The following is a 25699-nucleotide window of genomic DNA, read 5'->3' as shown; positions in this document are numbered from 1 at the left end:
AATGGCACCAAATCAGTAACCTGAGGTGTCAACCTGTGGCCACATTCTTTGGGTCCTTCTCTGAACTGGTTTCACCTGTGAGTAATTCAGTTACATCCTGGTCTGCAGCAGCCACCCTAACATGCATATTGAGAGCTCTGTATGAAGAGGACAAATTTCAGATTCTTCAGGGTTCTCAGATACAATCTCTTTCCATGCTATAAATTTGAGACACTTTGTTTCACATTTTTACTTCTCTCTTCACTTAAGAGAGTCTTCTCTGCAGCTACTGAGTCCCTGGAACTATAGAAAGCTTCATGTCACAACATCCTCCTCCTCCTGGCTTAAGACTTCCTGCAGATAGTAATTTCCCACATGTCTATCACTATCTGGGGAAGTTGCTCCCTATCAGCTTCGGTACTCTTCTCTCACCCTACCTTGTGATGCAAGGATAAGCACCCCTGAGCCCAGCCATCAGTTCATGCTCTCCTTTCCTGCGCTTCCTGAAGTTCTCAGTGGGGAGCAAGAGTGTGTGCAGAACAAAACCTACGACAGAGCTTTATTCTTCTGCTTTGTTGAACGTGCCCTACACAGAATAAATGCAACATACAAATTCACTGTTTCTCACTGTACTACTGAAAGCATGTAAGCTATTCTTTAAGGTTATTATGTTTTTATAAATGTAGTATTTTAACATCAATGGATTCTCTTTTTACAACTGCTTTGCTACCTACAAAATTCGTGGTTTGTGGTAAATCCTTAAGTGTTCCAGGAAAACATATCAAACTATTCAATAGCCCTTTGCCCAAACTGTAGACAGCAGGAAAAGATTTCACTTTTTGACTGGGGACTGTCACTTGGCTCAAGTTATGCTGGTCTTGTTATGGGATGTAATGGAGGGGTTGTTACATGGGACAATGTACAGGAAAAGAAGGGGCTGTGGTTTGTTTTGGCACAGTTCTAGGGTCTTTTCAGGATTCTCTGATACTTACCTCTTTTCAGTTCAAAAACCAGAACACGATGGATTCGGACAAGCATAGATTTGGGGTGTTTTTTTTCTGGCACTGGCAATGTGCAGAAGAGGGGAAAAAAGAAGAGTGGCTTGGGAGAATTGCTTTGTCTCATATTCTGAAATATGCCACTTCAATATGACTGAAGTCTTTACTCCATCTCAGTGGATTCCTCTTCAGAAAGACAATATAACCCAAAAACTTAATATATACAAGTTACAGCCATAAAACCAACCATTTTAATTGAAGCCATTAAAAAAAAAAGTGTGAGGCAATATAAATGATAAAACTATACTTAAGAAGAAATAGCTAGCACTTTCTGAAAAGCTTTAAAACAGCAACAAACACTTTACAAAAGATCTGAAGGAAGAGAATAAAATTTCCAAACTACAGGTATTGTATAAAGGTAACATTAACAATTATCTTATAAAATACAGCAACAGAGACAAAATGGATACTCAAGCTCATTTGAAACTAAGCCTTCTGTGGTCTTGGTTAAAATGTGTGTTCAAAAACTATTTTAAACAAGGACTAAATACTTCATCTTTTAAATGTACAGGTCCCTGGCATAAACATAGCACTATACACATCTTCCAAATAAGCAGTAATTACAAGTTCCTTTATCCATGTGTGGTGTCATCTTCTACAAAGTCTTTGGCCATTTCTGCTGTGATCACATCAATATGACTGACCTGGTGGAACAAAGAATCATTCAGTTATTACAGCACCTCCTGCAGAATAAGACAGACATTTCTGAAGGCTCCAGGACTCAGCAACAGGTCTATGATTGATTTATAATCCCTTTAAAGAATGTGACACTGGGCATTTGCAGGTATTTAAATTCTCTTTCAAGAACAAGAGAACTTTTTATAGAAGGCTGTGTCACAAACAGAAATTTATCAGCTGAAGTGAGTCTGATTCACTCTGAACTCTTGCTAAGTCTTAAATGCACAACTTATTTTGATTATGGTGTTTACTGAGAAGCCTATCATACTACTTACCTTATTTCTGAATTTTACACCATAGAACTTGTCAGCTGACTCAAGCAGTTCTGGCCTAAAAGTTGTTGTAATAAACTGAGCATGTTCAGCTAGCTCCATAATCATATCTAAAAAAGAACACAAAATTCTTTATTAATGTAGCATTTTCAATAAAGTGAGACAGACAAAAATAGGAAACTCTTTGCCTTATTCAAAATGAGGTTTTGGTTAATGAAGCAAAAACCCCATAAATCAAGAAAGTATCCATACCAGTTTTATTTCCCAGATAATACATACAAGTATTCTCATTAATTCCAGTATGAACTCTGACAAGTCCAGCCACTCAGCAAACCTAGTATGATATTAAACTTCTATGATGAAAAACAGCATAAGCACTTTTCTATTCATTTTTAAAATCAAAATAGACTTCAAAACAGGACTGTTTTTAAACACACTGAAGTGCAGTAAGGAGACCCTTTAGATGCAGTAACAGAACAGAGCTTCTACATAAAGCCAAGTTCGTGAAAACTTCCCCAAACACACACTGGGCTCCTCAAAAATGTCTTTTTATGATCAAAAGCTTTATTCTTAAACATTAGGGATGAGAAGACAAACTATTACCTTCAACCACAATGAAGATTATAAAAGGCAGACAAGTACCTGACACAGCTTTTCTATGCTGGGCATCCAAGGCTTGGTCGATTTCATCAAACAAGTAAAACGGAGCTGGATCACATTTCTGGATGGCAAATATTAGGGCCAGGGCCACTAAAGATTTCTGTCCACCTGAAAGTTGCTGCATTTCTCTCATTTCACCCTGTTTTCCTGTGAATGATACCTAAGAAAACAATGCAACAGTAAGATGATTTCAAAACACCAAACCACAGCATCACTTGCTATTAAACAAACAGGATCAACTAAATGCTGCCTTTTAAAAACATAGTTAAAAGACAACCCAAACAAACATTCAAGGGACTAAAACCCAAATATCTTTCCTTACCCTTATGCCAACTCCAGTGAACTGATCTACAGATGGAACACTGCTCTGAGATCCAGATCCCCTTTCGCTCTCAGTACTGCCTTCACCTTCATCCTGGGACTGATTGCCTTCCACATCTCCTTTCTTCATCACCAATGTGGCCTTGCCACCAGGTACTAACTTTTGGAATACTTCACTGAAATTTTTTGACACCTGAAAAAGAAATAGTCATTTTTACCTACTCATTTTTACAAAGTGAAACCTGCTCATCAAAACCTACTCATTTTTACAGAGTGAAATCAAATGCAGACAAGTGCTTTTGCATGAACACAAAAAGTATCTGCTTCAAAGAAGAGATTCATGTTCTTAAGTAGAAGTGAGAAATGTATGCTGTACAAAGCTTGGCTTAAAACAAGAGTCAAAACAAACTGGTTTTGTAGTATGAGAATTTTCAAAATTTTTTTCAATAAAATGGTACAATTAAAACACAGACCTGTAGTAAAAATAAGATTTACTTAGTAACCTTCAGTTAAGCAAAAAACCTTTAAAGAGAAAAATTCACACATTTTGTAGTTAAGATTCTTTGTTAACATTAGAATTAATTTCACTAAATCTGAATCTTGATAGCCTCAAGGAGAAGGGATTTGGTGCAGTTTTTTGCCACAGTTCCCAGAAAGGGTTGTATGTAAGTATATAGGAACTCACTTGAGAGGAAGTATTTAAGAAGTTTAAAGCAAAGCTAGAGTTGTATTGGAGATGGGCACTTACTGAAAGTGGTAGCCTTATTTACTTTTCAGTATTTAAAAACCCCACAAGCCTCAAGCTACACAACACAGCCTTCTCTTAGTACAGATTTATTTTGTATCCTCTTCTTCTCCTATTGCCACTACACCATGGGACAACTTGATTGATTTCAGCACCAGCATCTTTGTAATTGTTCCCATTTTGTTACCTGTTTGAAAGTCAGCTGAATAGCCTCGTATTTCCTGAGCTCAAGAACATTCATCAGCTCCATGATGGATTTGTAGCCCCTGTCCAGCTCCTCTTGTCTTTTTATCAATTTTTCCTTCTGCTCTGAGAAATTCACAAACTGATCTAAAGCTTTTTTATTAACGTGACTGTATTTCTTCAGTTCAGTATTGCACTGCTCCAGCTTGCGGAATAACTGTAAACAGAAAACATGAACACATCAAAGTGACTTGCAATTCTAGCCACACTTGACACTCAAGATGCAGGTGACACCAATGTTTCAGGTCATAAAACATGAAACCAAGCACACTATTTACCTGCTTTAAACTTAAAGTCTGATACTTTTCAAAAGCCTCCTGTGGAAGTGAACCCAACTCTCGTATTTTCTTCATGCATTCCTCTTTCTTCTTGAGGAGCATGCCTTGCCTGTTTGTCATTTTTTCAAGTTCTTTTGTATCATGGTTAATAGCATCCATATGCTCTTTTTCCATGTTCTTCCAGCGTTCCATACTCTTCTGAAGTTCTTTAATCCCTGCTTCTGTTTTGTCAATAGAGTTATCCAGATCTGCAATATTGAGCAAGAGTACAAAACCTGAAGCTTTAAGTTTTACAGGCCTCTATAAGATCAGCAATTATCCAATAAAGTATTTATGAAACAAAATGATAGACTAAAGAAGCTCAATTAAGAAACAGAAGGTTAAAGTTCAGGCAGAAGGCTGAAAATCCCTCTTTTCTTCCCCATGAGTATATGGCTTAAAAAAACCCCAAACAAATATACTACAGTCATATTGTTCAAGTCTAGAAGCAAAGGAAGTTTCAAGCCAAACAGATGCGATAGCCTATTTGACAGCAGCTGAGTTTTAAACAGGTTAGACAAAATTCAGGAACAATTATACAAGATCTTGCTTGTAGGACAGCTGCCTTTCAAGTACCACACCCTCAAGTTGGAAGCCCATTGCCACCAACAAAAGTTAATTACATTGGGATCTATTTCTGAATCAAATATGGTATGTGTGAAATTTCAAAACCCTGGAGAGTTTTCTTTCCAAAACATGATGTTACCAACCATCTGACCGTGCCAGTGTATCCTTCACTCGTTTGTTGATAGCCTCAAGTTCTGATGTTGTGGCAGTAAGAACTGTGCCACCTTCTGTCTCTCGAAGCTCATTCAGTTCCTATGGGATAAATAAATGCCACCAGGCTTCAGCATGAATGGGAACATAGCCAGACAAACAAGCTATCTTCTGCTACTCTACATATAACTACAAGTAACTATTTCATACATATACTATTGACTATTTTCATGATGTTCTAAGGGAATTGTTAGATTTTCAAACAAATCTGTCATTTTGATAGTCCTATTGATACATAGGCCATGTATTCACAGTAGCTTTTGTCAAAAACTTGCTGAAATTCAAATCAATACTTAACTCAGTTTATACACAGGGGAGCAAACCCCACCACAGATAATGCAGTGTAACAAACGAGTATTTATGATTTACATGTGTTAGTATTTGTGATTTACACGCGGTTAGAAATAAACCAAACCCAGACTGCAAAAGCACATTTAAAAGAAAACCCTTACTTGTTCCACTTGGTCCAAGCGTTTTCTCAGATTCTCATTGAGGTATGTTTCAACTCTTGTGATAATGCCTTCTAATTTAATCCTCTCATTCAAAAGCTGTCTGTTTTCCTGAAGAAAGTAGAGAAGTATATTAGTTGTTTTACCTGACTAGGACTATTTTTACCTTGTTATAGGAAAAAATTAATACAACAACAACAAAAAAACCCTCTTCACACAATACTGTGTATTAAAATCTCACAGTTCTCTGGACTGTTCCTCTAATTTTAACTGACAGAAAAAAAAATTCAAAGGTATCTAGTGTAAAAGGCAACTGTACAGATCAGTGAGTTTATTAATCTTTATTTGTATCTGAATTCAATTCTTAAACCCAGAAATGCTTTAGACAGTATGTTAAGAAGCAGTATTTTTCCAGCAACATGTGTGTCAATCAAAAGCTTCATTTTGTCTCACCTACCACTCACATATAGAAATTTTCCTTTCTCATACCGTGCATCCTCCCTTCACATGATACCTATTTGTATTTATTGTTGGAAGTCAATAGCAAGAGCAAGAAAATTGTGATGATTTCAGCACAAATAGCCTGAATTCTCACACAATCAACTGGCAAATTTCACCTAGTGCTTGAGAAAAACTTGCATATACCCTTTGCAAATGACAGAACTTTAAACACACCTACCTACTACTGATCAAGCACTAATTTACTGACATTATATTCCTAAGTGACTTTTCATACAAAAGGACAAAAGTTTATTGCTAATGAAAGTATCACATTTAATGGCAAGATATTTTCATTTCCTTACTTGCTGTAGCTGTCGAATTTCATCATTAAGAGCATCCACACGTTTCTGATCTTCAAGACTGAGCTGAGACAACAAATCTGTGCCCAGTTCTGCTTTTAACGATTCTCTAGTTGACTCCATGGCATGTAAACTTGCCTCCAGGCTCTGCAGGCTACGTTGCTGTGGGACAGATAGACAGAATCACTCCTCAAAGCAATCTCTAGATTTATATGAATTTCACCTCTTCATATCAACATATTTTTGTGACATATCTCTAGTTATCTCTTAATATTTCATATTATGATGGTAACCAGAAGGGAATGCAAGTTTATCAGTAACATTAATGAAACAATTAAAATAAACCAAGTAACAGCTTTCAATATCCCCATACCAACCTTAGGCATAAATGTCTTTTCAGACTGCTGCCTTTTTTCCTTCAGCATTTTCATCTCTGACAAAATACTGTCTCGAGAAGCTTTGAATTTTCTCTGCTGTGTTTCAATTTGCTGCATTTGGTTCATTAGCTGGTCAATCTCATTATTAATCCATACTGTGGGCTAAGGAAAATTCTGTCCTTGTTTGAAAAATCATTTTATTCCTACTAGTACCTTCAATTTTTTTCCATCTGACATATTCATCTTTCACCAAAATAGCAAACAAATCAAAACTCCACCAAACCGTAATGATCACTTGTAGAGGAAAAATCAAGAATCATCAACAAAAATAACTTGACCAGCTTATCAACTTATCAAGTAACTTATCAATACCAGGAACTAAGCTAAATGAAGATTTCCTTGCTTATTTTACTACATGACATTCGGAAGAACGCAGGGATACATTTGAACATGCAAGGAAAGCTCAGATCTTATCAAATACAGAACAGATATTTCTAATGCAGTGATGCAAGTCAAAAAGCAAAGGAGTTCAGTTTGAAGGACAGAATGACTTGAATGATGTGTAAAAAAAATGTATAAACCTCCCTTACCCCTGAAATGTAGATATTGGATCTCAAAAGGGCAAAGAGACTGGAAAGACCAAACTGTCAAAAGCACCTCAGAGCTTATTACAACACAGTGCTCTCCCACCTCCCCTCCACAGCAGAAGTGGACAGTGTAACACATCAATTCAGGACACAAGTACTAAAAATATAGCCTGAGTCAGAAGAAGCAGTGAAGATTAACACAGATAACAAGAATATCTGGTTATGGCAGTTACTACAACAGACCCTAAAAGGAATAGAAAGCCTCATAATCTGCGGAAAGCCTCTAAGCTTTAAAGATCAATATCAAATACAGTAACACAGAGAACCAGGCTGCACACAAAACAGTCAAAACAAATGCCACAGATAATATGTAACAAGTCAGTCTCCTGTTTTCCATCTATTACTGTAACCACAAAAGAAAAGCTGTGCCTTCACACAAGCTTCCCCATTAACAACAAAAGGATATTTTCAATGTTTCTACGCAAGTTTTCATTGAGCTTTGCTTCGAGTTCACCAAGTTCCTCTTCTGCTTTTCTAACATCTTTTTGCAATTCAAGCCGAGACTTCCTGGTGTCATAATAACCTCCAGTCAAAGCACCTCGATGGCTGACCTGATCACCTAAGAGCAGAACAGGATGAGATATAAAATGCACACTTCAAACTTGCCATAAAGTCCAGCACAGTTTCCACAGCACAACTTAGCAGGTTACCCAGAACATTTCAACTAAGCTACAAAAGCTCATGTTATGTTTAGGGTAATTAGGGAAATGCTTATTTCTCTATTAAATTTAAGTGCTATTTCCTTTCTCAAGATCTTCACAGACTGCTAGGATCTCCTTTAAGCATTGGTTTGGTTGTTTTTTTTTTTAATTTTAATTAGGTTCTGAAACCACGTAGCTTGAAGGAAAATACTTATATTAAGGGAAAAATGCAAATACCTAGCACTACCAGTTTGAAATAAAACCTCAAGTCTTCTATGAGGAAATAAAGAGATGAAGTAATTAGCAGCATCTGTGGCTTATAGAGTATGCTGATACTGAAAAATCAGTAATTTTTTCCTCAGACACCCTTAGGAATTTTTTCAGATTGACTTTAAGACACAAAGAGACAACACTAAGCCTCCAAGGAATCTGCCCTCTTTAACAAAGGCAATTTAAAAATTATAGATTATTTCGGAGAACATAAGATGTAAATGTATCTGTTGCACAGAAGAATTCACATTGCCTTTACAGGAAATTAAGGAATGGCCTTAAGGAATTAAGGCCATTCATTCATAGCCTAAACACTGGTTTGAGCTTGGGGAAAACACCATAAACACTCCAGGAAAACGAACACCTGTTAAACTGGACAAAAAACTGGATGAATGCAAACCTAATCTGCTTTGTAATTCACAGGATGGAGACACATTGCTACTAAAATTTAGAACACAGGAAAATTCCATACCTTGTCAAGAAATCCTGTATTTTTAAGCACAGTACTTAACCAAGTGCAACCTTGTACACGTACATCTCAGCCAAGTATAATATTATTTTTAATAATCTTATTTCAACAGCACTGAACAGACTGACATGTTTAATGAGTCCCACGTCCCCAGGAATCCTATTTTTGCAATAAATAGCCTATAAAAAATTGCAGTATTTACCTTCCAGAGTGATACAATCCATTGTGAAAGCTCTGGCCAGCTGAGTAGACACTTCCATGCTACGACAAATTAAAGTCTTCCCAAAAACATGTTTGAAAGCTTTATCAAACCTTGGATTGTATCTCAGTTTACTGATCATAGGAATAGCATCCTAAAGTGAGAAAATTAAAATTCAGCAATTAAAGTAATTCTTGAGTATAAGGTTACAATAAAACTCTACTTATTAGTATTGCTTTTTCACTTGCAAAGTGCAGTTAATAAAGAGCAGATACCTTGTAGAAAAATGTTTTTCTATAACATAGGTTTGTTATGTTCAGAAGTATACATTTGAAATAGTATTTAACTGCAGACAAACAGAAAAGCAAGTGGTGGGCAACAAGCAATGTACACAGTTCCAAACACGAGGCTTCGTAGCTATGAAGCAAAGATAGGTTCAAAAGTAATTCTAACTCACATTAGTCTCAGGATAAGCAGTATCTCTAACATCCAGCTTGTTCAGAGGGAGGAAAGTAACTTCTCCAGGAAGGTTCATTTTGTTAAATTCCATTAGGATCTTTGTACTGACCTCATCAGAATCCACAATGTGATAAAACAACCTGTTTAACAAGCCAAACAAGTAGGCAAAACTTCACAATGCTAAAAGGACAAACATATTTGTATACAGATAGTATCCATGCAGATACCATTACATAACACATCACTATAAAGTTGCATTGCATTTCCAATTCCATAGCTTAGAAAAAGCAAGCGGATACTCTTTTTTCACTTTAGTTAAAATAGGATTAGCCAACAACTTTACATTCCACTGTCCAACCAGGAGCAGGTCAGCATGTGTACAGTGCCACTGTGTCCACACCTCTGTCCTGCATTTTCCTCATACAACATTCAGTCCCCCCTCTCTGCATGGATCTCCAAAGTTTGCCTCTGCTGCCTCTATACACCACACACAGAGACCCCATCTCCCTGTGCACTATGAGGGACTGAAACAGTGATTTTTCCTTTGCAAGTTGAACTAAGGCCGCTTGTTACATTTTCCAAACTATGGGGCACAACAGGATTCAGAGAGAACTGTGAAGTGCTTGGAAGAGACACCCTTGTTCACACTGATACAAGTTTCAGAAGAGACTGCATTTCCAATCCCAGTAGCATCAACATTTCAACGTGACACTTTGCAAGATATGTCACCTCTGTCCTCTTTCCTGCTCTTATGCCATTGTCTACACTTCATTAGAACAAGAATTTTCATGACTACTCATAAGTTGGAACAGGGACTGATCACGCAAAAAGATGATCTTAATTAACTTGAAGTGTTAGATGTTGCAGAAAGTGGTGGATCACCCAACAGGCATTTACTTCTAGAAACATTTTACACAGATTCATTAACACTCAGCATCTTTTCAGATAACTTTCAGATAGCAGTTTTTGACACTTTAGAGACCACCCTCAACCAAGAGATTTTCTAGTACATGTGAAACAATTCTTATTATTGAAATGTCAGCCTTGCTTATTGCAGAATTCTCCACACTGGGAGATGCTGTCCATTTTATTCAATATAATTCAGACTCACCACCAAGCCCCCTGGCAAGTGTCAGGAGTGTGGGTCTGGGGCCTTTATTGTTGTTTTTTTTTCTCTCTGGTTTTGTTTAAGGTTTTTTTAGACAAAGTCAGGAGCAGCTAGGATTATCATTTAAATACTCAGAATTCTTCTTAGTTTCTTCACAAAGAAATAGTAGTTTGATCATGCTATATAGAAGGCATTTTGACAAAAAAAAGGCAAGACATCAAGTTCAAAAGAATAAAATCTCAGTAGAAGCTTGCATTAACAACCAAATTGTGACACTGCAGTAAATAGCACATAATTAATTACCTGTTCCCTGCAGTGACTTCAACGCAGGTGTAGAATGCTGGCTCACATTCAAAGTTATTCATCACAATTCCATGATAGCCATTCAGAACATGCTGGTTTATGCCCTTCCGACGGAAGTGCTCCAAAACTTTGTTTATGCTGTCTATACCATTCAAAATGGCCTGTTAAAATACAGCTAATTACTGCATTGCACTTAAAATGAGTGGGCATAATACTCATTCTAGCTTTAACTTTGCGACAGGTGTAACCTCCTTTATGCCAAATTCCTGTTAACTAACCTACAGCTCAACAGAAGATACCTGAAGAAGAGACTATCACTTTTCAGTTTTGTTTGGGGTTTTTTTAATCAAAAAGATATCAGAGGAAATTGATAAAATATTCCATTTCTGTCTAGTCTCCTCATATCAATTACCCTGAGCTCACAAAATTAATTTCCAAGTAGTGCTAGAGCTATGAATATTTGAAAACTTCAGCCCAGAATATAATTTGTCCTTCTTAATTGTGACAGAAAGACCATAATTTTAAAAGTAACTATCCTATCTTTCAGATAAAACTGACTTGTCAAGAATGATATTCTACAAGGAATTATCAAGAGTGAGGTTATCTTACCTTTCCTGTTGCTGCTCTGAGAAGCTGCTGTTTCTTTTCTAGATCCTCCCTCTTTGCAGCAAGAGCTTGTTGTTCTGCATTCTCTTCTCTCCATAGGTAACTACAGAACAAAACCAATAAAATTTTTTAAGTGTGAATGCAATCTGAATGGTTATTCTTATTTTCTCAAAGACTGCTAATCTAATGGGAAGGCAAAGTGCAGAAGTTCATACATGGCCATATTTAAAAAACATACCTACATGCCATGTTAACAACTACACAGTTGGGGTCCTTCACATTAAGTGAGATTGAGACATATTTCAATTAATTACTAACTTTCTTTCACTCTGTAGTTCATCCTTTTTATTTTTCACTTCATAGTATTTTCTGTCCAATTCTTCAACACGAGCCTTCACTTCATTAAGATCCTGGTCCAGTTTCTAATACAAAGAAAAGAACAGTATGAAACTTCAGCTCTCTATATTTAAAAAAAAAATCTGTTTTTTTCAATACTGAACTGCTAAAAATTCAGAAAATTCCTACAAACATTTTAACCAGCTTACAACAAACTGCAAAAGCACTAAGAATAAAGACAGCTTTGTAAAGAAGCAGCAACAAGGTGTAGGTGCCACACAGATGGCAAGGCAGGCACAGAGTTCAACTGTGCCTCTGGGCATTAAAGTGAAATGGATCCCTGTAAGTCACAGCAAGAACAGGAATCAAAACAGTAACTAACATACATATAACTTCTCATGCTCTGAAATGACATTTGTGATAAGTACAACTAATCTTGTGTACCATGTCAACCTGCTATTAGTCAAAAGCTTTAGCCTGGCTCTCCAGAAGTACTAGACTTTCAAGACAGCTGCTGTCAACAGTGTGCTGTTTAAGCCAATGCACAGACATCCCCCCTTTGCTCACTTAACACCTGCCATTTTCAGAGCAGTTCAGGGCTAGCACTCAATAGTGTTTACATATTTATATGTGTACAAGGAGGAATAACTGTTGTAAAAACACAGCCAGCTCATTCCAAACTAACCTTGCAAGCTCTCAATCACATTCACCCAAGACACCTTCTCTTTGAACAACAAAAAGCTATACAACTTTTCACCTAAGCATAAATCAACCTTCCTTGAGGAGGAAAAGGAAACCAAGACATGTTTATAGAAAGGAATCAAAATCCACAACAAATTTAACCCCTTCAATTCTACAGAATTACCATTGAGCAGTACAGTACGATTGCAGTCAGCCTGTGGTAAATGCCATTTTCTTCATTGGCCAACTCAGAGAATCACAACTTTGCTAATGTGGATCTCAATCAAGCAGTACTTTAGCAGAACACCATCATCTTTGTACAACCACACTCACACACGGTGTCAGACTGACCCTCAATTTCAGTAGGTATATTACAGAAAAACCAAGACCATCAGCATTGGCACTGCATGTTCTCTCAATATAAAAGCAGGGTTTTCACAGCTGAGCTCCTGGCAGGAATGCTATCTTTGGATTATTTTGCTGTACTTGCACTGTAAGAGCTGTTTCTGAATGGAAATTAAATCTAAGTTATGCAGGTAACAGATTAATCTTCTAATATGCTTCGGGATGTAACTTCTAACCACCTGCAATCATGGTACAAGGGTGCAGTGTCTGCTTCATAGTCAAAAAGACCCTGTTGCTTGGGGAAAATGAGAGAAGTGAAAACAACCAACACAGACTTCCATAAGAATGCAACAAATTGTTTTCTATGAAATGGCTATGTTCAATATAGACAAAAGCAAGGCAGATAGAAGCTTATTCCTGATAATTCAGGCCAAACACATTGGGGAAAGTACGAGAAGACAAAGCCAACATGAAGAGTAAAGACAGTGCAATGCTAAAGGAGTTTAAAGTTTATCTGTAGATGTTTTCAATAAGCATTTTTCAAAGCCAACACTCAATCAAAAAGTAACATCTTCCTTATAAATAGGCATTGAATTGTCCAAGATTGACTGTCCAAGATTGAGTATTTAGCCCTTCTCTCAACAAGACTGAGAATAAGCTGCAAACTTACACTGTACTGTTCCAAGTTTTTCTCCTTGTTTGCCTCTGTATCCTCTAAGTCCTTGTGTATAGCTGCAATCTGCCGCTTCTTGTCATTGATGGCTTGATCTAAAGACTTCAGTTCTTTCTTTATCCACTTATCCCTTTCCTCTTTGGAAGTAAACTGGCTCCCTCGCCCTTGCTTTGCATAGAGATCTGTTCTTTCTTGTGTAGCCTGTGCAAGTCTGTTTTGAGAAGGGAAAGACACGCTGTATTATAAATAGATGTTGAATTTATTAAGAGCAAGCATTAAGAATTACTATTGGAATTTTCAAGAAGTGTCATACCAGGCCCTCAAATTCAAGGGCCAAATCAGTAACAAAAAGAAAAGGATCATGTATAAATAATAAAATCATCCACAAGAAGTGGTTAAGCTTAGAAAATCATTTTGCCAAATACTGTTCCCACCCCAACAATAAAGCAGACTTTTTACAGACCATCTCCAAGTGCATGTAGCTACCCTGCTCTCAAGCAGCAAGTACAAATTTTTGCTAACTGCAGATAGATAGCATTGTTAAAATTTGCATAGAATGCCACAGACCTAGCAATTCCCCTCTCTTCTTTTTCTTTTACGCTGTTAAATTTTGGCTCTGTTTCTGCCAATTCTTTCTGCTTCTCCTCGATTTTCTCAAGAAGTTTTTGCCTCTCTTTTAGCAGTCTTTTCTGAAAGTCAAACAAAGCAGTATTTAAAGTTAGTATTTAACAAACCTTACAAAATAGTGACAGGCTCCAGTCTAAAACCAAAACTTCAGTGTACATGAACACTTCCTTGTGCCAAGGACATTTTAAGACTTCACTGGTGTTACGTACCCTTTGCTCACTGTTGCCAGCTAATTCATCCTGTAGATCTTTAGCCTTCAACTCTAATTTAGTCCTCTGTTTAATTTGCTCCTGTCTTTCTGCACTAAGTTGCTCCTTCTCTTCTTTCATTGCAGAAATCTTTGTCTTCAGTTCTCGAACTTGCCGTTCTATTTCCTATGCAAATTTAAGTATAAAGTATCTTAAACACTGAATGAATATTTCACTATTTATCAAAACTCACAAGGTCATTATTCTGTAGATCACAATACACTAGATGTGTGAAAAACCCCAAATTTCCAAACAGGATGAAAGCATGCAACTGAATTTAATATAGACACCACCAGCCCTTATCCTCTCCCTTCCCACCTCCTCCAAAAATCCCCAAAACCACAAAGCAAAACACACCTCTGGAGAGCCCTTTTAAAAGTATTTTTACCTCCATTTTATCTCTGGCATCTTGCTGTGCATCTCTCAGCTGCCTTGATTTTTCTCCACTTGTCTCTCGTTTAGCAGAAAGCTGTATGGAAATATCACCAATAGCTTAAGTAGCCAGATTCTGCTTTAGTAGTGGTTCCAGAAAGAAAATAATTTATTTAGTGAAGAACAGTGATGCTGACAAGTACATACAGTGCAGGTAGTTCAGTGTGCAGCTGCAGACTGCTGCAGATTAAGTTCTGGGTGGTGGAAGCCACAGGCAAGAGAACTAATGTCCTCTTGCAAAACAAAGGGCACAGGAACCTGTGGCACTCAGAGACACAGCAGCAACAGAAGCCCCACACTTCTACTGTGATGGGATAAAAACCCAGTTTCCTTTGCTGGGGTCTCACCTTCCTTTGCTATTTAGTTATTGCACCGAGATTAAATTACTTTAAGGATCAAGACATCTGAGACTCTGCTATGGGAAGCCTGGTCTGACTGTGAGCGTGGTGCAGGGAGCGAAGCGAGGCACCTGTGCTGGGAAGGGGTTTCAGTCCTAGCTCAGGTGGTGCAGTTCTGACTGCCAGAGTGGCTCCTGGATGGCTGCACAGGAAAGGCTCCTTAACACTGTCAGGATTCTATCAAGGATCACAAGGAGATCGTCGCAAAAACAAACCAAGAGCTCATTACATTTTGTACTAGCCAAGATATTTTACCTCATCAAGCTTAGCTCGGGTTTCATTAAGTTCCTGATTATAAATGGTGTATTCCAATGCTCTCCTCATTTTATCCCATTTCTGGTACTGTGCCAGCTCCTCTTTCTCCTCTTCTAGAGTATGCAGTCGCTCCTCAATGTATTTCAACAACTCATTGATTTTCTCTCGCTTGCCCTCTTTAGAAAACATTACAAGACAGAAATTCAGTTAAACACTGTAATATAATCACCCATCTTTACAGCCACTGAATCTAATCCAGTGTATTTGTCAACATACATGAAATGTACAAACACCTCGTGTCCAAAAGTTCTCCACAAAAACATCCCAACAGCAGAACTGTTGATACTTGTTATGTAAGGCAACACAAGCATGTACTCTCTTGGCTCACACACTTAATACAGACTGCACAACATGAACTTTAGTGTTTGCACAGCAGTATATCCTGATCTCTGGATCCCTGCCAGCTGACATCACTCATATGTTTTGAACAGCAAATTTATCTGTATTAGCTTAGCTAAAAGGTTTTATTACTAAAAGCACACAGAAAGTAACTTATTAAAGCTTTTGAGATATTGGAAGTTCAAGGAAGAAATATGACAAGCTCTGCATTGTTTAACATATCACAAATAACATCTATCTTGCTTTACTGAAAAAGCCTGAAGTTTTAGAATTAAATTAATTACTGTGGCATAAAGCAGTAATTTCTTAAAGTTTTACCTGTTTCTTTCATTAGTGAAATACTCTCCTCTTTACGTTCATCGTACACTCTGGTACCAGCTACTTCTCTTAGCAACTTCAATCTTTGAGAGTCAGGAGCTGTGGCCATCTGGTTGATCTGAAAATTCAAGATCTATGATTTCAATAACCTGCTCTGGATGTATGGCTAACCACAATAGAGCAAAGATTGCACTCTTTTGCTCTGCCTGCTTGCCTGAGGTCTTGGCAAGAAGATTCAGATACACAGCATACACCACACTGCTTTTCTTTTGAGACAATTACTTCAGGACAGCAAATACTCTGCTTGTAATGAAATTTGTTGTTTCAAATGTTTCCATTTGTTGCTAAAACTCAGGATACAACTACTATCTACACTGAAAAAATCATAAACCACTCAAAATTATATTTAGAGAAACTCAAGGTTGTGCTTTTAAGTCCTGGTGCTAAATCAAATAGTTTAAATGCCTCCATAAAACCACGCTAAAATGCAGGGGTTATAAATCTTAGAATAATTCACATCATGAAACACTCATTAACATGACATCAAATCAGTCATACAATTACACTCAACATAAAACTCACTTCCTTTCAATAGAATTTCAGTGGCTGCATGCTTTCCTAAGAAGGTAACTGTTTCTAATTTGTCTTATATTAAAACCAGTTTGTGTAATTTGGCTGTTGGTACCAATCCCCACTACTGACTTTCCAACTCAAGCAGTTTCTTTCAAATGCACACATTCAACTGTATAGGAAAATTTATCCTGATAAACATCTGGCAGACTGTACTATGGGCTAGCATTCCTGACATCAAGCACTCCTCAAGTCTTCTCCTCTTGCATTCCTCTCCAAGTATGCCTTCCAGTAACCTTTGGAGGTGACAGTTCCCAGTCTCCTTGACGATCCACCCTGTGAGCCATTACAAGTAGTCTGTGCTTTGTCTCCAGATGTGGGTGTCCTTTGAAAGCTCTAGAAAGCTGCTTGGGTCTTGAAGACCAGTTAAGACAGCCCATGCCATGAGCCCTTTTCCTAAAGTGCACTCACTTTTGGTACTTCTGCACTTTCCATTCATTCCCCACTGACAGTATTTTCAACCCCTTAAAATTCTCTACCATAACTTTGCTGCCTCATCTATAGGCCCAGAAATCTTTGAATTTATACTGAACTATTTCACAGGAATTGAATTTGCTTTTTATTTAAGTGTACAGAAAAAAACCTGATTATAAAGATCACCATGATAAAAAACACTATGCTAAACATCAACATTTACAGACATGATTTCTTTTTTCAATCAACATAAACTACTAAAACAATAATATCTGCCAAAAAAGCATTGACATACAAGAACTATTTCAAATTGAGGTAGATTTAGGTTTTGGTTTACTTCTGAAATAACTGAACTAAGGTTGGCATCCAGAAAACAGGATAGCCTTGACAGTGATTCCTCTACTTTGTGAAAAAGAATCTTACCTTTCCTTGTTTGACAATATAGTAGGGATTACTGCGAGAAAATCCAGCACTTTCAAGAAGATTCATGACATCATTTTTCCTGAAATGTTATTATGAATCTATTAAAAACTTACAATAAAAGTGAGAGCTATAAAAATGCAGTAAATTATCACAACTATACATCACATAATATCACTGTGTGCAACGCATGCTCTATTTGAACGACCTTCTTTATTTGAAAATGGCTAATTCTAAAATGAAATGAGAGAATAAAAATAGTAAATATCTAAAATAGTACAGAATTGGAAGAGATTAAGAAATAAGCACCTCGAAGCACAGGGGAGGGAAATACGAGCAAACATATCACAAGGAAGGATATAAAACCACTGAGAGTGTGGTAACTCTTCTATTTCAAAAAACCCTGAAAGAAATACTATGCAAGCAGTTAAACACCACATCAATGGATGGATTAAACCGCCAATTCAAAGTCTGCTGTCTATTGCACAAGGACTGATGTTCCAGGTATCAAACTACTGGCACTCAGTATTACACAACAGAAATAAATTATTTCATGCTAGGGATGCAAGTGTTGGGCTTGCCCACAGAATTTTACAGAAATACTACCGTTCTCATTCAGATAAGGAAAAGAAGTACCTACGTCACCATTTTCTTGTCTAAGAAATATTGGTCCTTCTTGGCTCCAATGACTCTGCGAAGTGAGACTTCCTCTTTATCAATCTTAAGAAAACAAAACCCAATAAATACACATACCTACTGCAAGCAGCTGTAACAAACCCAGAATTCTTATGACACTTTTTAGCAGAAATTACCTACCGGCAACCTGTTGTCAGAATTGTCAAATATAATCTCCACAAATGCCGAAATAACTCGAGGACCTGTACCTTCCTAAGAGAAGAGATGTTCGGGTTAGACAACTGCCAGATTTTGGACTCGTTCTTCTCCTCTTTTCCCTGATGAACCCACTTCCCCTTTCCTCTCAAGGACTTGAGATGCAAGAGCATCTACATAATTTCCAGCACACATTTTTATTTATGATAATCTTGGCTACACATTCACTGGTGTGCATTATCAACATAATGTAGTACTGTGTAATAAATTCCCTTTTTCTAACTGAAACAAAGGAAGTTACTTTTGAAATAATAGGCTAAAAATATCCACAGCCCAGCAATTTAACATTTTTGCTGTCCCATTCAAATGCATTAGCTTATTCTTTAGTTTTGCTGCTATACACGTTCACTTACATGTAACAAAGCCAGTCTCTGCTCTGGGCGAAGATGACTAAACTCATCACTGAGGACAAACTGAATTGCTGTAATAAAATAGGGAAGAAACAGAAAATTTATTCTTTCCTTCAGGGAGACATGCAACAGTTTCATTAACTCAAAACACACTGGTTTACTGTTATATAATACAATCAAGCTGTTGCTAAAATCTTACAATATTTCTTCATTTAAAACCTTAATCTTCTGGATCTTTGTCACTCAACCTGCTGTACAGCAGGATTTTTCTGAAGAAGTCATTGTTGCCACATTACTAGTTCACTGCATAATATTAACAATGCTGAACAATTCATGAGCTTCTTTCTACATATACACAGCACACAGGCTAGGCTACAAATATTGTTAAAATACTTAGCATTAGACAATTTATAAACACAACTGTCACAAAGCCTACTAACACCTTTAATTAGCATCTTTGCTCCTCCATTTATGCTCCCACCTCACAAAACCACCCTCATAACCTTATATTAAAAGAATGTCTAAGCTGTGTCAAACTACTGAGTAGAATTTAGCCTCTAAGGATGTCTAAAACAACTGCAAATATCATAATCATCTTTCATGGAGGGCAACTTTTAGAATCAGTTTCCTCCTGTAAATACATTTGCCAGCTGAAAGTCTTAGAAGGCCCTTCGTGAGAGAAGCTGAATTCTAGAGAAAAAACTGGACTAAGTATTAAACAAGTGCATTGAGATCTGCCTTTCATCACTGTCAAGTAATCTCCAATCTGCCACTCCTTATTGAGGAGGATTATTTGTTAAACCAAGTTTAGCAAAAACAAGCAAAGAAACCTGGTATCTTCAGCATCCGTTGGCTAACAAGAAAACCAACACTTACCATAAAAAAAGTTGCTTTTTCCAGATCCATTTCTTCCCACTGAAAATTAAGACAAAGTATGACATAAGTTAAGCTGATATAGGTTAATAGTGCAATGTACCTTAAACGCAACACAAAAATATTCAAGAGCAGAACCCGAACCCAAATATAATACAGCCAAATGAAATCTCCAGAGAATGAGATGAACTTGGTAGATGCATCACTTGAGTGGGCAAAGAACTACTGTCTTGCACTCAAACACATTACCTTGATTTACAAACTCCAAGAGAACTCCACAATGAGAATAACAGCTAAACCAATCCTATTTATTGCCATCTTTTTGGTTCTTATACTGACAATCTGATGGATAAGAACAGTAAACCTAAGTTGAATTCTCCTGGCTCCAGAACATTTATCCAGAGGAAACCCCTTGTCTATACATTCAGGCGACTGTATGAACTTCATGTAGCACATTGACTTTTTAATACTCCACTTGTTGATCATAAAAGACTGGAATAAGTACTATTTCTATATAGAAAACTAAAGGTGTAAGAACACAGCCCTACACCAACATCATCTCAATGTTTATAATGCAGTGTTTCAGCAAGTATCTTCTCTTTAAGATCAGCACCGGATGTATCAGTTTGAAATCCACTTGTCTTCCAGCATCTCTGCCTGCCTACACAGCATCCAGACTCACCTCATTCTAAAAACTACTATGAAGTCTTTAAAAAAAAGCTAAAAGCTCTCAGTGAAAAGAGATTTTTTAGTGTATTTTAAAAACATTAATATCTGGAAAAAGTTTTAGCTTCTGCAGAAATAACATTACTAAGGAAGACATCTATTCATGTCATATGTATGGTTTTTTTCCTAGTGCCAGAGTTAAATCCTGGCTACTAAGATTTTATGTCCAAAACTGACTGCTTGCTGTTGGGTCAGCAGTCTCAAAAGTTGCTGCAGAATCACTAAAATCAATGTAATCAAAAAAGGCAGGGCCAGGCATCCATAGGCAGAAATAGAAGAGTTGTGAGAACGGTGGACAAAAACATCCTATTAAAATAGGAATTATTCATGAAACTGCACTTCAAAATGTATACTTTTTGACAGTCTACAGTCCAGAAATTAATCCTTTAAAACTGGAAGAAAGACAATCTTCTTTCTCTGCAGGAGTTTATAATTGCTGATGTGCTTATTTATAAAAATTATGACACTTTCACACACCAAAAGAAATTAGAATCCCATACAAATTCTCTGCTGCTGTTCCTGCAAGGACAACCTTTAAAGGAGGTCTGGCTGGTACAGAGATGTGCACCAGGAAGGAGTTTATTTAAGTCACTCAGTTTCTGAAGACTCAGCTTTGTCCCAGCAAAATTGAACGTTAATAGTTGTTTGCTGTAAGTGGTACACACTGTGGGACATTACAGACAGCTGTACAGAAGCTTCCAAAACAGAAAATATAATCATCAAATGTAACTGGAATATTAAAAATTATAAAGGAAACTAATATGAATATCATCTGAAATAAAAGTGCAATTTTTACTAGTGATAAAAGATAAGTATCAGAACTTACCAATGACATTGTGTTTAGGGCTGAATGGGTCCACAATGGTTTGGTCCCTGTAGCTTCGAAAGCCCTGAATGATTACCTGGTGAGAAGAGGGAGTTATTTTAACAAAGTTCTCTCTGTTTTTGAACAGTTTTTCTACTATAAAGTTTGACAGAATATTTATATAAATTATTATATGCCTATCCTTCCTGCACACACTCAACACTCCAGCTCAAGATCAGAAACTTACATCAAACTTGCCCCCCCACCTAAGCATTGATTTAGGGACAGATTTTTCCCCTAGCAAGAGATGCTGGTACTTGTACAGGCCAAAGCACAGCGAGCAAGAGAGTTCCAAGAGGTTTCTGGAAAAAAAGTCTTTGCTTAAAATATCATATACAGGAAAGAAAACTGAGTATAACAAGCACTTAATATTTTATAATGCAATCTACTTAGAGCATGAGAATTTTATTGTTGAATTCTCCAAGCAGTGCCATTGCAGGCTGCAAAAACTGTACTAGACTGCCTATTTCACATGCAATATTCCCATTTTACTATGCAATCTAAAAGGAAACACAAAAAAAGCAAGCTTGTCTTGGCTCCAATTCACAGCCTAAAGAGACAAAAACGTACACAACTTCAAGAGCTATGCAGCAAACAGTCATCTGAAAGCAGCACATCAAACTTCAACTCTTTTAATTTCAGCAGTATTTTCAGGTTTGCCAGGCCTAGCAATACAGCAGGTACAGAGTTACAATATCCTAAAACTTCAGCTCTGCGTAGCAACAAAACGAATCCACCTTCCAGCACCAAGCAACCTGTTCCACACATCAAAGCTGTGGTGAAAGCACAGCAGCTTTGCTCTGCTCAGTATGACAGAAAGGCAGCAGCCACCTGAAGGTCTGACATCTGCAGATCTTTCAGCAAGAACACTTGAAACAGGATTACAGCTCCCATTTAATAGCTGTGTTCTCTGCCCAGCTCTTCCCCAACAGAAACAGGATACAGTTAAAGCAGTGACAGTGTTTCACTAGGACAGCTACAATACACTAAAAATTACTTCTTAAGAAGACACAAAATCAGCTTGCACTATACTTCTCAATGTTGTTAGCGCTGAAGATTAAGATATGAAATGACTTAGACTTTTTCTTTGTAAGGTCTAGGGTGCAATCACTATTTTCTATTTGTCTGAATATGTCGTTCCTTCTCTCACACCTTCAAGTATTAAAGGAGCCCATGTTCCAGAAAATGAGCATAATACTTTTTATTCAAGAAGCACATATAAAACTTCAGCAAAAAGCCTAGAAGTAGTACTGCAAACATTTAAGCAAGCCTTTCCTCACTACTACAAAGGCCTCTATTAAGTGTACACCCCAGCACCCCAAGAAACAACTGCCTTCAGAATTGCATCCATATTCTGTCATATTCTGGTAGCGTTAAACAAACAGTGGGAAAAAAATCCTGCCCACAAAAAGTACTGGACAAAAGACTAGAAGAAAATGCCCATATTTATTCATGTCAAGTTTGATCTTCAGTCTTTCTCCCATTATGTGACAGGCCACCAAAAGTATTGCTCTGGAAAACTCTTCTTATCACCTGTTTGTACTAATAGATTAAAACCATCTCACTAATATTGAATGAAAATGCCATGTCAGACAGCAAATCAAACACTGGAATTTATAAAAATCAAAATGAAATAAAACTTTAAGGCATTAACTAACTTTAGTCAGAACTCAAGAGCCCTTCTCTTCCCAGGCACTATGGCTTTCTGGTCAAATTCTCTTTGCAAAATTATTTCATTTCTGGAATCTGAAGCCAAGAATACAGGTAGGCAGCAAATTACTAATCCTTGACCATCAAACATCAGAGTGAAGCAGAAGCTATTTTGGAAAAGGAATAGTTCCAATACAGCTTCCTTCAATACTCTGCCTACCTAAACTACTTTTCTGAACTGCAACTGCCTGTGCTCCCTCTCCTTAGGCCAGATACAATTTTCTTTAACCACCTGCAGTGTATTCAGATCCGTGCCATTGGAAGCAACCAAGGATTTCAGAATCCAATGGACCAAGCTACAGAAAGCAAGTTTAAGACAATGTAGGACTGAAGACTACCTGTGGCTGGGAGCACAAACACCCGACCTCCCCTAAAAAACCAGCCTCCCTCACCTGCCAGATGGAGACTTTTGCAGCAAGCTCAGTGCCAGCAGCTTTCAAAGCAAAAGCAGGAACAGAATATCTTAATCAGATCTGGCCACTGACCCTAGGCCACAGTAACTATGTTCATTCATTTTCATGTAACATATTTAACAAAAAAATACTTTAAAAAACCCAAACATTTTGAGACAGTGCTTCTTCCAAATTCACTAGATTTCAAGGGGAAGGGGAGAAATTAAAAACTGGGCAAAAAAAGTTGGTATCTACTATTTCTCACTTATTCACATAATATATAAAGAACACCTGAATTGGAATAATTCATTTACTTGATTCTCATAAGAACCTGAAAATCTCTACAAAATTATAAACCAAACCAATTATTAGTTCTTGAATATTGCTACAGAAGCACAAACTTTTACCACCCACACACTTGGGCACCATGGGAGTGGGATACAGGCAGACGCTGAACACCATCATCTTCTCCCCAGAGCTTTTCCCTGGATGGTTTATCACTTCATCCATCCTACATATTCTGAAACCTCATGACTTCTTCATTGCCCTGTGTCGACTCAGATTAAGACATAAACATTTTTAATGTTCAAACTCCTGGAACAACTTCTGGAAAGCAACAAAATAGGGGATACTGATGGAATCAAATCGATTCTCATCCTTTTATTCTCACATCCACACATTATTACACATTCTTCTATAGCTCCTATAACAGTATTGGCTATTGGCCACCCAAATTTCCTTCTTTTTGTTTTTCTCAAAATGAAACGTTTCTTCTGTTCTGAGTTAATTTGGACTTACTCTATAGATCTCCACTACTGTCTGCGTTCAAGTAATTCAAATCTGGAGAACAAAAACTCTTATTCAAAGTCTTTAAAGCGATGTGCCCATCTATGATGATTAATCAAGAGTTATTTACAAAGTACAATCAAAAGGCGTTTGAAACACTGCCCAGGCAGCCAAACAGTAGATGAAAAACTGGTATCTATGTAGAACATGCACCTTCAACGCTAATAAAGTACACTTCTTCAGAAAAACACCCGCAGGGTGTGAGAAACAGGTCAATTTTGAGTCCACCAGGAAATGAGAATCCTGGTAGGCTTTGAATGAACACACATATGCAGCAACACGAAAGCAGTAATAAAAATCTGCTGCTAAAGCAGCTGCACGGAAACTGCAGAAGTAATATAATGATGACCTCACAAACTGTTTGAAAAAGGTGTACACCAGGATCTTTCTAACTGAGCACCAAATCGTTTGGCAGGGGTGAAGCATAACAAGTGAAATGATTCATGGCCGGGGCCCTGAGACAGCAGCCCAAGGCAGAGATCCCACAACCTGAACAGGTCAAAGATGCTTCTGCCAGCGGAGCAGAGCCCTTTGTTTGGGTACGAGCCTCCCGCGGCCGGGACACCGGGGCCGGCGTACAAAGGGGCCCCGGGAACAAGTCTCGGGTCCATGAAAGAGACCCCAGCGGCACTTCACACCTGCAATGAATGAAAGGGGAGCAGAGAAGGAGAGAAAGCGCCGCCAGCCCAGCCGGCGGTAGGACCTGACCCGTGGCCGGGCCGGGGGCACCTCCCTTAGCCTGGACCTCGATCCGCCCCCCGGGACAGAAAAGATCGAAGCAAAGGCCTCCGAGCCCGCCGCGAGCCCACGGGTCCCCTGCCGCGGGCCGTGCAGATGTGAAAGTGCAGAGCCCCCAGCCCCGGGGCGGAGCGGACTGGGCCAACCCCCTAGGCCGGGCACAGGCCGCACCGCACACTGCGGGCGGCGCGAATCCCGCCGGCTCACCTGCTTGATGTACATGTTTGCCGAGGATGCGGTAGGCCCGCCAGGCTGTCGTTCAGCCCGCCCTCGCCGTCTCTTTCCGGTCCGAGCGCTCGGCTTGACCGCGGGTCTCCGCCGCCGCTTCCCGCCCCCTCAGCCGCCCCCCGCTTCCCGCACAGGGCCCGCTCACCCCTCACGCAAACAAAATGGCGGCAGACCCTCCCCGTCCCGTCCTGGCGCGAACCATTCAGCGCCACTTGGAGGGAGACCTGCGGAGCAGAGAACACGCTCCTGTACCACCGAAGAAGTGACACCACGTAGAGCAGCGGGAATTTCCTTTTTCTGATCGTCTAAAGTGCCTCGGCGGTCTTTTGGAGAGCGCTGCATAGCTGGGAAGGGAGGTCACTTTGCCTCCCGGGCGCCGGGGTCCCCCCGGGGATGTAGGAGAAGTGGTTTCTCCCGCCGAGGGGCGGATTGGGCGCCAAAGGCAAGTTGAGGCGAGCGGAGCGAGCGGCGGCGCGCGCCTCTAGGGGGCGCTGTCCGGGGCGCCCTGAGGGGCCGCTTGCGCGGG

The 25699-nt window shown here is 38.5% G+C and overlaps 1 protein-coding gene across 1 annotated transcript; it reads right to left on the bottom strand.

The window, feature by feature from the left end:
* Positions 1-1205: 1205 nt before the first annotated feature.
* On the bottom strand, positions 1206-25315 carry SMC3 (structural maintenance of chromosomes 3). Its single transcript, XM_030950980.1, has 29 exons — positions 25153-25315; positions 21221-21296; positions 19672-19710; positions 18799-18866; positions 18371-18442; positions 18195-18274; positions 17558-17636; positions 16091-16208; positions 15374-15549; positions 14677-14757; positions 14250-14414; positions 13981-14102; positions 13411-13624; positions 11697-11800; positions 11382-11481; positions 10773-10933; positions 9360-9501; positions 8906-9056; positions 7730-7882; positions 6677-6828; positions 6303-6461; positions 5503-5610; positions 4984-5092; positions 4235-4482; positions 3901-4113; positions 2970-3161; positions 2630-2807; positions 1991-2097; positions 1206-1681 (listed from the first exon to the last, which is right to left on the bottom strand). The coding sequence occupies exons 1-29, from the start codon at positions 25165-25167 to the stop codon at positions 1610-1612; spliced, it is 3654 nt and encodes a 1217-aa protein (XP_030806840.1). The 5' UTR covers positions 25168-25315; the 3' UTR covers positions 1206-1609.
* Positions 25316-25699: the final 384 nt, after the last annotated feature.

The sequence above is a fragment of the Camarhynchus parvulus genome, chromosome 6, assembly GCF_901933205.1.
Source record: "Camarhynchus parvulus chromosome 6, STF_HiC, whole genome shotgun sequence".
NCBI classification, from domain to species: Eukaryota; Metazoa; Chordata; class Aves; order Passeriformes; family Thraupidae; genus Camarhynchus; species Camarhynchus parvulus.
Note: the sequence above shows the minus strand (reverse complement) of the source record. Positions and strands in the feature narration are given on the sequence as shown.

Coding starts and splice junctions, on each gene's coding strand:
- SMC3 (XM_030950980.1), bottom strand. Junction 18,867..19,671: donor AAAAAGCAACTTTTTTTATG/GTAAGTGTTGGT, acceptor ATTTTATTACAG/CAATTCAGTTTGTCCTCAGT. Junction 4,114..4,234: donor AGACTTTAAGTTTAAAGCAG/GTAAATAGTGTG, acceptor TTCTGTTTACAG/TTATTCCGCAAGCTGGAGCA.